Source organism: Felis catus, chromosome D3 (genome assembly GCF_018350175.1).
Source record: "Felis catus isolate Fca126 chromosome D3, F.catus_Fca126_mat1.0, whole genome shotgun sequence".
Lineage (NCBI taxonomy): Eukaryota > Metazoa > Chordata > Mammalia > Carnivora > Felidae > Felis > Felis catus.
The window spans coordinates 85924239-85937473 of record NC_058379.1 but is presented as its reverse complement, the minus strand read 5'-3'; the positions used below and the strand labels follow the sequence as shown (position 1 = coordinate 85937473).

Genomic DNA, 13235 nt, shown 5'->3' with positions numbered 1-13235 from the left:
ATAGGACAGAAGGGGAAACAGCAAATAACTTTTCAGAACAGAAGAAATATATCAAGCCATAAAATCCAGAAGCATTATAAACCCAGGAATAATAAATAGAATTAAAGCTACATTTATACCCAGCACAGCAATATTTCTGAAAACCAGAAAATGAGGGTATTAAATGCAGGCAGAGGGGGAAAGTCTAATCATTTTCAAAAGGTGACAATACGACAGCCAACTTTTCAAAGCAAACAGTGACAGGTAGAAGACTTATTTCTTCTCGGTGCTAGAAAAAAAATACTCCCATGTCAGTGATTCTCAATCATGGCTAGCCACTAGAAGTAAAACATGCTTTTCTAGTATACTAAACCTCACCCCTCGTTGCTCTCCTTGACCAAATACTACTTTACCACAACGCCTTCTATACATTCAAGATTCAGGGATGTTGCTAAATTGAGAATGAACATTAACCTGTCCTATAAAATACATCGGTGACTTCTTGGGTTCTTAGAACATTGTAAGCCCTTTATTCTGGGCCTTTACTCAATGTTCCTCAACCATCCAGACACATGTTACCATTTAGGTATGCTATTTCTTCTGCATGGAACTCACAAAGCCTTCTCTATACATGATTTCTCAGCTTGGTGTTACTTTCTCTATAAACCACAAAGCACATACTGTCTATGGGTACTCACTAGGTATTTGCCATATATTGTCTCAATTCTCTCTCTCCACCCATCCATTTATGCTCTGTCTCTTCAAAGAGGAAACCAAACAACAAAGGCAACAACAAAAGAAACCTCTGAGATACCAAGAATGTGGTGTGATGCTGCAGTTAACTGCCTTGCAAAGCCATAAACCCAGACCTATGAACAAAAACAAAAAACAAAAGCCTCAAGGTTTTTTTTTCTTCTTCCTTTTTTTAAAAAAAAATGTTTACTTAGTTTTGAGAGAGACAGACAGACAGAGCATGAGCAGGGAAGGGGCAGAGAGAGAGGGAGACACAGAATCGGAAGCAGGGTCCAGGCTCCAGGCTGTCAGCACAGCCCGACACAGGGCTCGAACCCACGAACTGTGAGATCATGACCTGAGCCAAAGTCAGATGCTTACCTGACTGAGCCACCCAGCACTCTTACAGGTGCTTGTCCTTAATAAAGTCTGAAGCATTGACTCTCCAATAGAGCATCATCAGAAGTTACTGAGCTTTAAACAGCCATGGTATTGTAATCACTCACTTGAGAACACACAAAGGAAAAGAAGGATGTCTTTTGCGAGTAACCATATTGCAGGGTCAGCCGTACATCAAGATGGCTCACAGAAAGAATGACTCAGAGTCTTTAGAAAATTTTAAGTTATGGGGCGCCTAGGTGGCTCAGTCGGTTGAGCGTCCGACTTGATTTTGGCTCAGGTCGTGATTCCAGGTTCTGCACTGAGCATGGAGCCTGCTTGAGATTTTCTGTCCCTCTCTGTCTCTTTCTGCCCCTTCCCACTAACTTGTACATGCACTCTCTCTCAAGAAAAGAAAAGAAAAGAAAAGAAAAGAAAAGAAAAGAAAAGAAAAGAAAGGAAAGGAAAGGAATGGAAAGGAAAGAAAGGGAAGGGAAGGGAAGGGAAGGGAAGGGAAGGGAAGGGAAGGGAAGGGAAGGGAAGGGAAGGGAAGGGAAGGGAAGGGAAGGGAAGGGAAGGAAGGGAAGGGAAGGGAAGGGAAGGGAAGGGAAGGGAAGGGAAGGGAAGGGAAGGGAAGGGAAGGAGAAGAAAGGAAAGGAAAGGAAAGGAAAGGAAAGGAAAGGAAAGGAAAGGAAAGGAAAGGAAAGAAAGGGAAGGGAAGGGAAGGGAAGGGAAGGAAGGGAAGGGAAGGGAAGGGAAGGGAAGGGAAGGGAAGGGAAGGGAAGGGAAGGGAAGGGAAGGGGAAGAAAAGAAAAGAAAAGAAAAGAAAAGAAAGGAAAGGAAAGGAAAGAAAGGGAAGGGAAGGGAAGGGAAGGGAAGGGAAGGGAAGGGAAGGGAAGGGAAGGGAAGGGAAGGGAAGGGAAGGGGAAGAAAAGAAAAGAAAAGAAAAGAAAGGAAAGGAAAGGAAAGGAAAGGAAAGGAAAGGAAAGGAAAGGAAAGGAAAGAAAGGGAAGGGAAGGGAAGGGAAGGGAAGGGAAGGGAAGGGAAGGGAAGGAAAGGAGAAGAAAAGAAAAGAAAGGAAAGGAAAGGAAAGAAAAGAAAAGAAAAGAAAAGAAAAGAAAAGAAAAGAAAAGAAAAGAAAAGAAAAGAAAAGAAAAGAAAAGAAAAGAAAAGAAAAGAAAAAGAAAAATTTAAGTTATGTCCACCACATTGAGAAGTAAATTTCTGTTGGGGTGCCTGGGTGGCTCAGTCGGTTGAGCGTCCGACTCTGGCTCAGGTCATGATCTCACAGTTCGTGGGTTCGAGCCCTGTGTCGGGCTGTGTGCTGACAGCTCAGAGCCTGGAGCCTGCTTTGGATCCTGTGTCTCACTCTCTCTCTGCCCCTTCCCTGCCCATGCTCTGTCTCTCTCTCTCTCTGTCAAAAATGAATAAACATTAAAAAATTTTTTTTTAAAAAAGAAGTAAATTTCTGTCCCTCAAAGAAATTTCTACTTTATCATTTTTGTATTCACATCATAAAGCCTTATAGAATGCCCAGCATTATGTGACTGATTTATTGGATAACTATATATTTCGGAAATGACAATGTGTAAGTCTCAAGCACTAATAACGGTGTTTTTGTTAGTTTATAGTCATCTAGTACGTCTCACATTTCCCTTATTTACCCCCAAATCCTCACTGTCAGGCAATGATTATCAACCCTAGCACCAGATCAGAAACCCCTGGGGAACTCCAAAAGCATATCCACGTTCAAAACCCAGCCAGACCAAATCAATAAGGAAAAATCTGGGCTCTGCAGGTAACTTCAACATGCAGTCATGATTGAGAATTACTTTTTTTTTTAAATATGAGTACTAACATGTCATTTGGAAATACTGTATATACATATTATATTTAATATATAACACACATATATGTATTTATGACACATACATATGTATACACATACATGAACGTACACACGTACATACATATTTTAAAGGCTAGTGAATGGTCAGAGAAAACCAACTGCATATTTACGAAGAAACAAATCATGAAGAGACAAATGATTGTACATGTTTATACATGTACGATACCTTCTATAAAAATCTACACAGAGATGCCTGGGTGGCTCAGTCGGTTAAGTGTCCAGCTTCGGCTCAGGTCATGATCTTACGGTTGGTGAGTCTGAGCCCCTCATCAAGCTATCTGCTGTCGGCAAAGAGCCTGCTTGGGATCCTCCGTCCGCCCCCCTCTTTGCCCCTCCCCACTCGTTCTCTCTCTCTCTCTCTCTCTCTCTCTCTCTCTCTCTCTCCAAATAAATAAATGAACTTAAAAATGTATCCAAAAAATCTACACGAGTATATATATTTCAATTCCTTTTTCTTAAAAGTAGCAAGCGACACAAGAACTGTGAGGCCTGGCAGGAGCAGGTCATGGCTGTCACGGTGAATTCCATCTTGCCCGAGGTGCAGGGATTTGGGTAACACTGTCACGTTCTTTGCTGCATGACTACCTCACTACGTAACATCTTTTGATTTGCCAGGTCCCAGGAGAAACGTATGATTTTTAAATTATGTTTTTTTTAGATGAACTCTTTTGCATTAAGTTAATTTAAACGTGATCTTTTATATAACTTTTTTTTAATTTTTAAGTTTATTTACTTATTTTGAGAGAGAGAAAGAGCACAAGTGGGGAGAAACAGAGAGGGAGAGGGGGAGAGAGAATCCCAAGCGGGCTCCGCACTGTCCGTGCAGAGCCCAATGAAGGGGCTTGAACTCATGAACCAGAAGATCATGACCTGAGCCGAAATCAAGAGTCAGTCGCTTAACTGACTGAGCCACCCAGGCGCCCCCTATGTAACTGTTTTAATAAAAGATCATCTCTCATAAATAATGGTAATGCTAAAATAAAGAGATTTCAATATTTTTAAACATTTTAAATTCTACATAGACACGATCAGCTGCATTTTGGAGCCTGTTCTCCACTCCTACAAGAAGTTAGCCAGTTTTTAGATGGTATAATGAAAATGAAATCATGTCCATTTAAAGTGGTCTGGAAAAATACCTGCGTATTATGTCCGTATTGTGGTATCAATTCTCTTCCTAAATAGCACTTGTTTTTTCCGTTTTACTGAGATACAATTGATATATTACGTGGCAGAAGTTGAAGATGTACACCTTTATGATCTGATCTACGTACGCATTGTGACGCGATTAGCACACTGAGGTTATTTAACATCCATCACCTCATCCAGGTATGATTTTGTTTTCTTACGATGAGAACTTTGGAGATCTACTCTCCTAGCAACTTTAAGATACACTATACAGCACTGTTAGCTACAGTCACCATGCTGTGCATTCCATCTCCAGAACTTACTGATCTTACAAGGGAAGTATCTTTGACCACCTTCTGCCAGTTCCTCCACCTCCCACCTGCCAGCAGCACTTTTATCCACAATGTAAACAACTTAAAGTTGAGTCAAGTGAATGATAACATTAGCTTTACACTATGTAGCCACCTGAAGAAAACACTTACTTTGAATAACGTGAATAGATGGGTTGCTACCTATGTATATTGCAAAGTGGAAGCTGTTGCCTTGTAGATGCGACACTGAACCTGAAGTTACCATACCTAGATTTGAGTATATACAGTCCCACACAAACCCAATCTGTGTCTCTGTCGCTCTGGCTGGTCCACTTTACTTTTTCTGGATTCGAGTTTATGTACAAAAGGTAAAATTAAATGAGGGTAACATCAAATATACTTTCAAAAAGCATGCTGGGAAAATTATATAAGACAATATATGTGAAAATTCTTTAGGAGCTGTAAAATACATGGTACCCCACGAGGCAAAATGATCACATTACTTTTACGAAGCTTCAAATCAAAGCTCAAAGTGTCTGACCTCTCAGTCAGTTTACTGTTAAGCCAAAATATTAGCCAAGCTTTTTATAATGAATTTAGTACAGTAACAGGAGAAATACTTTGCACATGTTCAAATATTACAACCACCATTTATTTCAAACAACATGAAAACATTTCTTTATTAAATGAGTTTCTGTTCTCCACTAATAACAAAATATCATGCCTTGTTCCATTCAATTGGACTGACAGGTGTAATACTCTCACTGAGGGATAGTGTTGCAATATAAAAATGAAGTACTCAAAGGATAATACTGCTCTCTATCTTAAAACTAATGAAGATTTATGCAGAGAGTTCAAGAAAATGTCCTTTACCTACATTCTTGAACTCTTTGGACAATGCTACCAGAGCTTAAAGAAAAAGAAAATACCGTGACGAAAGTTAAGACATTATCAGTAAAACTGAGGTAAAGAAATTATAGTATTCTCTCTTTTAATTAGTTTGTCCCATTTGATGGAAATTATTTCTTCCTTAAAACTAAAACTTCAAAATTCACAACATCTAGAGAAGATCAGTAGATGGTAGGATAATAGGTAATTTTTGTTTGTACTGCTCACTTTTGACCTGTGTAGTTTCTAAAATGAAGTGGGTGTCAACAGAAACAGAGCAGAGTCATGAATACTTAATAGTCCTACCCAATATTACTCACATGGGTTGTTACAATCCAAATAGAACAACACATTACAACAAAAATACTTCAAACAACAAAAATGGATCACACCTATTTCAAATACATAGGCTTCAAATTAAACTCTGTGTGTGTGTGTGTGTGTGTGTGTGTGTGTGTGTGTGTGTGTGTGTATTTTAGACTGATCCTAGATATCAACCATTACTGAGCACTTTTGAAAGACATTTAAGGAAACTGGCAATTTTGTAAATTCTTACAAAGATATTTTACCACTGCATAATTACTCTACTCACAATTTATTTCAGTAAATTTGCAAGACTTCCCTAAGCACTGAGTATAATCTTTGTTATCTGAGGAAATGCCATCTTTTAAGATTCACCTTGCCAGCAGTCATGTGTAAATATATTAAGATAAAAACTGAGATGTGAACATTTATATCTCACTCCTGATTTAACAGCTGGCCCCAGGTAGCACACAGACATAATCATTTAATATCAATATCTAGCAAAACGTCTGGGCTTGGTGTTTACAGGTAGGCTTATTTTTATTTTCCTTGTTTTTGGCTTTAAGTTTTGAAAATCAAAGAACATCAGGCATGCCCATATGCATGCGTAGGGATTTTTTAAAAAGACAAAAATCTCACTAATTTCTGAAAATACCAGAAATGCCATACGTACATATAATTGCAAACAAATTAATATACAGGGATTCTACAGAAGGTATACAAGATGTTTTTCAACTCTAAAATTGTAAGAACCAGTAATTCTTGTAGAGATAGGTAGATAAGTCGATAGAGATAGAGACAGATATAGATACAGAAATTAAGTGGAACGTATACATAGTGTTAAACATTTACATGATAGTCACCATGAATGAAAACCTAAAATAAAAACCGCTAAAATAATTAGAATTTTCATTTATTCTAAATCCATATTTTATGAGAAAGAGATAAATGATAAATAACCATGGATACAATGGGTCCTTTCCAGAAAGCAATGTCCAGGATACGCAATATTCCTGAATGAGTAAAGATTTAAATACACTGAAAGCAACTTCCATGTCTTAAAGCCATGGATGGAGAATTCATACCTGAAGTAACGATCCTGAAAGTTCTTTTAACTTCTGAATGGTCAAAGTGATTAAGTTGTTTATAAATTTTATCTTAAATGTATTTATTGCATCTTATTCTTGGAAAACTGGTAATGTATGTCATATAAAATAGAATCACTCTTCATAAAATACTTTCTAGATATTTGGGAAACCAGAGACATTTTTAATTGCTCTAGTCAACCAAAATAATGCAAATGCACACATGAAAACTCCCCTTTATATCAATAAATAAACTTCTACAAAGGGGTAAATTCCCATAAAGGTCTCTCATGAAAAACAACTCTCTTCCATCATCAGAAGAAAGCTGTTTGTGGAAGAACAAGAAAACCCAAAGAACTTACAGGAAGCTCAATAATCATCAAGCCAGGGATGGAAGCATCTCAAGGTTTGAATCAAAGTGGTAGAGAAAGCAAGATGTGGATGAATCCACAGTAAGTTCTTGAAACAAAGGGAGACTACGCAAAAGAGAAAATCCTGAATAGATGTTCAGCTCATAACGTTGGGGCTCATCACATACTCCAAATGTGTTGCTCTGACTTTCTCTGCTTCCCTTATATCCAGGTTGGGGTAAAGTGACTCTTACTGGCCTAACGTACTATGAGTAGTAGTGATGTAGGAGGTATTTCTTGCTAATAACCCTGACTTAATACAACATGACTCTGGAACAGTCTCTCCCCCCCCCCACACACACACCATCTGATACACAGTAGATGCTTCATAATTATTTGATTATACGTTGAATGTGCAAACGCCAACCGTATTTCGAGACGTTCCTTTGATACCCACACAAACAGCAAAATCCCTGACCTGACTTTGAGAAAGAAATAGAAAATGATTTTGTGTAAAATACTATTTGTGCACAGTGTGCCTGTGAATAGCCTCACTGATGTATTTGAACAGAATTCCTTGAGAACAATGATGTGAGGGCTGAGTCTAGAATTAGTCAAACTGTGGCAGCCGGGATTTGTACAGCGATGTTAATGATAGTGATGATGACGTCCCTCTATAAGGCTGCATTTACTTTAGCTACAATATAGAGTCCACACGTCATGTGTAAAGTTATTTTAATGATTTCGGTGGTCGAGTTCTTAGTTTATCTGCAAACCAAGAACAGGTTGGATATTTTATAATATATGCCTTGCGGACTAAATTTAATCTTTCAGTGGTCACAAGGAAACATTTAATTAATAAAGGCTAAGAGATAAACAATTTTGGCCAACATGCTTTTGCTTTGTTTTATTGTTATTAGTCCTGTTAAGTAACTTTTTATTAAAAAAAAATACTGACCACTATGGCACCTTGTGAATTATAATACCAGTTATGCAACACAGAAGAGGGCAAAAGAAACTGAACTACAGTAAGGGCTTTTAAATCATGCAAAAGGAAAATAATATATTCATACAAACTATGATATGTCATAATGAAAAATTAACATAGACTGTAAAGACATGACTCTAAGAGTCATGTCGTTTTATGTTTAATGATTTAATACCTTTAAAATTTTAATGATTGAATAAACATAATTTCAAAAGACAAGAGTAAAATTTGGGGCAATTATATTATTTTTTTTCAAAATTATTTTCCTGAATGGAAGATAAGCTGGTTAATGAGTCAAGACAAACTTCAAAGCAAACATTCAAAAAATTGTTCAACACTCACTACTTCACTCAAACAACTGGGTAAGGAAATATTCTCCACTGGGAGCACTAAATTCTGTAGGAAGACACAAGGCAAGGGCCCTTTCACCATTTCAGTCTGGAAGGGCCTGGATCCTGGTTTTCCCCCAGCCCAAAAGGCAACTAGTGCTTTTCTGCCCTCATTCAGCACAATAGGGAACACTAACTAGTAAGGAGAAAAGTATCCAATAGAACATTTCATCTCAAAATATGCTTTTGTGTCATAATCTCGGATACCACTGGCCTCATGCCCAGGGGTCTATTTTCCCCTTTAGATTATTATAAAATTTGGTTTTTGCAAGTACGAGTTCGGTACCTCATAAATCAAATATCTGTGCATATTTCATCAGAATTCCTTTTATTTTAGTTCTAAACATAAACCATAAAAAGAATCGTGATGTATCATTTGAGTTCAAAATATTATTTTACTTGGAAAAGCCCATACTCCTGACTCCATGACATTAGTAATATGTCTTATTAACTATGAAAATTACATTTTAATGTTTAGATAAATTCTATTGCTATGCTTAAGGCACACAACACTTGCTTAGAGTTTTACTATCTTAAGAGACAAACTTAACTTACTAAGCTTCACAGAATCTATAGGTTTGTCACGTGAATTCACCCTTCTGAATACTAGAATATTCTGAATTTAAAGTCTCTATAGTTTTTTTTAAAAAATATTCTTCAAAATAGTGAAGGTTAATTTAGTTTAACGTTTCGATTTAATATTAAAACAAAAGTGTTTCAACACCAAAGTCTTAAGTTTACATTTCTCAAGTAGAAATGGAAGACAAAAGCAATTAACCTATACATAAACATGCTTTTACTGTTTTCTCTGAAGGGCGTCTTTTACAAAGGCTTATCTCCAAGCAGTGAGTCTGGAAAGGGATGCTATGGGATTGCAAACACATTTGCACACATCTTAAAGAGGAATGGTGTTTTAAAAGGACATTTCAAAGGCTGTTAACACGCATGGTTCCCCAAGAAGCAGTCAATGCTCTTTTCTTGGATCCTATATTCTAATTAGGTTGCATATCCCGTTTTTGTCGTAGCAAATCCTGGAAAGCTGGGAATGGGAGAGGAATCCTACAGACCCCCGGGTCCAAGAGCGCGAAGGCCGGGGTCCTCAGGGTTATATTTCTTAGTCTCATCTCATGTACACAGTGACTCTGTGTTAGGAGATACACATCTACCCGGGGGACCTGAATCATCCGTTAGCTTATAACGAACGTCTGAGGTGTCAGACACAATTGAGATTCCAAGAAGACGGAAGGCGCGAGAATGGTGAGCAAGCACCCCGTGGGGGAGCAAAGGGCTTCAAAGGTCAAGTTCCTAAAATGGTTCTCCCCTCCAGCTCTCGCTTGCCGTGCAGCGCGTCCCGCCCGCGAGAAGCCGGCAGCCTCCTGGACAACTGCAGCTTTACACGTGGGTCCTTCCTATCTCCCGGGAAAGGAACGAGGCGCAATTAAATCTCCACCCGAGAGCGGCCCTTGCAACCAGAGGGGCTGCACCCCGCGCGCGCGCGCGCGCTCTGGCCCCGGAAGGGCGCGCGGCAGGCCACGGGAGCGCCCGGCTGCGCCGGGTGGGGGTGGGGGTGGGCGCTTTGTAGTCGCCCTGTTGTGTACGCCCCACTTCTACGGATCGGCCCAAGTTCGGGAATGGGTCCCTCGTCTCCTCGGGGCACCGTCTGCATCTTCAACGAGAAAGCCAGCAGAAAGCAGCACCAAAACCCAAGTGTGCCCTTTTCCCTTCCCTGTGCCCCCCCACACCTGCGTCCACCAACTCCTGATAAAACGACTCCTGGGTGCGTAGTGATGCGTCCTCTTTTAGGGGTTTAGGGGTTCTGCCCTATCTTCGTTCAAATTTCTAACGGTATATTTAGAATTATTTTTCTTTCTTCCTTTTTAAGTGAGAGAATTAGTGAATTTCTCCCTCCTCTCTTCCCCTCTCCAAGTTGGAGGACTCATCCAGTCAGCAGGGAACGCGGGGAATGTTCTGGTTCAAGGCCGCTTTGCCCCAGGATTCCGGAGCTTCGCAGAACTGGAACTTTGAGAACACCGAGGTAGAGAAACATCCAGGGAATCCGGGAAAGGGGCTCTTTCGCCCCCACACCGGTTTCCCTTCCTGCTCTGGACCGGCCCGCCAAGGTCGTTCTCGGTGGCCCATCTCGCGCGCCCATCGCGCGCTCCCCCACGGCCACCACCGGGACCCCCTGCGCGTCGTTCCCGCGGTCCCCCCACGCCCGCCAAGCCCAAAGGCCCGCTCCTCCCCTCCTGGCCTCGGGGCTCCACACCCAGGTCTTCTGGGACCATCCACGTGTCCCTCCTACCTCCTCGTCTGGTCACTAGAGAACTTCTGAACCCCCCGGGGCGGGGGGGGGGGTCTACACTGTTTCTCTCCCAAGTCAGGCACAACGTCTTGCACGGAAAAACTACGACAAGGTCTCCGTAAACTTTGCCGTCGCGAACCCTGCCGTGTCGGCGGCGGTGAGCACACACCTGCCCGCACACGGGCGCAGGTACACCTGTCCGGGCGCGCACACGGCCAGGGAGCCTGCCCCTGGGCAACCGCTCAGGGAGCCCGAAACTCGCTGGCAGTCGCCGGCGGGGCCGCGCGGCAATGCTTGGGCATCAAAGGAGAATTTCCAAAGGGGCTGGGGAAGCGGGGACTAGGACACGGGGCTTGTAAATACACACACGGGAGCGTCCGTCCGGCTCCCGCACAGCGAGCCATTCTCCCCGAAAGGCGCACTTTGGAGAACAGAGCACTGTGGGCTGCACCGTCCGTAACCCCCTCCTCCGAGGCGCATTCGTCTTCCAACCTGACCATCCCTTCCGTCTACATGACTTCTCAGTCTGGTCCTAGCCAGCAGCAGCGCGCGCATGAGGACGGGGACCGGGGCGCTCCGGGAACCCTCGGCCCGGTGTGCAGAGCCCCCCGAGGCAGGTGCGGGCCCCCACACCGGCCGAGCAACAAGCGGGCTGTCCGCGAAAGGGCCGGGTCCCTCTTCGCCCCTGTCCCCGCGCGGGTCACCTCTCCCCGCCCCCCTCCCTACAGCCGGCCGCGCCAAACGCGAGCCGGGGAAGGAGAAAGCCGAGCGAGCCACTCACCCCCAGCTTCCTGCTGCGGATTTTCACGTAGCCCTGCTTGACTATGTCGTTAAAGTTGGAGGCCATGGCCAGCGCGTTCGGGCTCGTCCCCTCCGCGATCGGCTTCCCCGAGTCGGGAGCCGCCGGCCGCCGCCGCCGCCGCCGCCGCCGCCGCCCGGTCCGCGCAGGTCTCGCATCCAGCCAGCCGCCGCCACAGCCGCGCCGCCGCCCGGTCCCCCGAGCTCCCGCCGGCGGGGACGCGGGCCGGTGGCAGGGCGGCCGCGGACGGGGAACGCGGGCCCGGCGCCGCGAGCAGCGCCCGCCCTCCGCGTTCCGGTCCTCACCTCCGCCCCCCGCCGCGAGCCGAGCGCCGGGCCCGCGCCGCCGCCAGCTGCGGGCGCCCCCTCCGCGCCGCCGCCCCCGGCAGCACCCACGGGCTGGCGCCTCGCTCGGCGGCGCACAGCTGGCCGGAGCGCACCGGCGCGGGGGGAGGGGCGGGCCGACTGGGCGGCCGGGCTCCCTCCCCGCCCCCCACCCCACCCCACCCCACCCCACCCGGGCCCCGCGGGGCGGCTGCGCTCGGAGACGCTCGCTGGACGCGCTCCATCCCTGGCGGCTCCGGCGGGGAGCGCCTCCCGCCTCCCGCGCCCCGGGTCGCGCTCCCTGCCCCCCGGCCCCTCTGCCCGAGCCCGCGTCGCTCTCCCGGGTGCGGGATTCCTGAGGACACGGCTCCTCGTTCCGGGGCTCTCCGCGCCCCCTCCCCAGCTGGACTCGGGCAAAGGGCGGTGGGGACGCCCCCCAAGAGGGGAAGGCAAACGGGAGGCAGTGGTTTATTTCGATGGCCTTGTGTACGTGCATGTTTTGTTCCCGAGCACATGCTCGCGTTCCAGGTCTCTGCCCCACTGGGAAGAGTAAATCGACGCGGAGCCCTGCCCGGTGCACACAAAGAGACCGAGCGTGCGCATGTGTCTAATCCCTCTGCTGCTGGGGAGGCTGGAGCGAGATCACGCGCGGCAGCCCCCTCGCCGACGTCCTCGCGCGAAGAGGCAGCGAGGCTCGGGCTCTTTGACAGGACCGGCGTGGACTGATGGATGCGCGCGTGTTAGTTAACTACGACTCAGAGTGGCTCGTGGCATTTCATCTTCCAGGGGAGATGGAGACCATAACTGTTACTGGTGGATGCAAATGATTTCTCGAAATGTTCAACTTGCAAACATCAAGAACAGTGGAGAACTTTCTCCCCTTTACGTAGGAACGCTTGGCGTTTAAAAGTAGGCTGCTCCCCGGTGTAAAGAAATTTTAATTTAAAAATTATATCCATTTTTATACGATGCAAGGAGAAATAAGCAGTATTGCATTCTGGCTGGCGGCAAGGTATGGGCTTTTGCTATAGGGAAGACTATTTAGTACCTAGTCGCTCAGGGTGTTTCTCTTTAAGGAAAAAAAAAATGTAATAGGATTGAAAATTTTATAAATGACTCCTTCATTTATAGTCTATATTCGATAAAAGTCCAAAAGAGTATGTTTATTTCCACTTCCCATAGCGAGCCGTGTTTTACCATGTTTTCAGTAAGAATGTCTTAGCCTTATTGGGAACATACTAGTTTTAAGACTGAAAGGAAACTACTTAATTGAAGGGAGGAAAACTATGAAACCTTAAAGGACCAAGTACTATGTCCCTGACCCCAATCAAATAGGCACCGCAAAGGCGATTTTTGTACCATCAGTAGCAAGAG

The 13235-nt window shown here is 44.5% G+C and overlaps 1 protein-coding gene across 1 annotated transcript in view; it reads right to left on the bottom strand.

The window, feature by feature from the left end:
* DOK6 (docking protein 6) overlaps positions 1-11738 on the bottom strand; it is a 371728-nt gene extending 359990 nt beyond the window's left edge. Inside the window, exon 1 of the mRNA XM_023242093.2 lies at positions 11521-11738. Coding sequence (XP_023097861.1) covers positions 11521-11586 — 66 coding nt within the window. The 5' untranslated portion in view covers positions 11587-11738. The remainder of the gene's footprint in view (positions 1-11520) is intronic.
* Positions 11739-13235: the final 1497 nt, after the last annotated feature.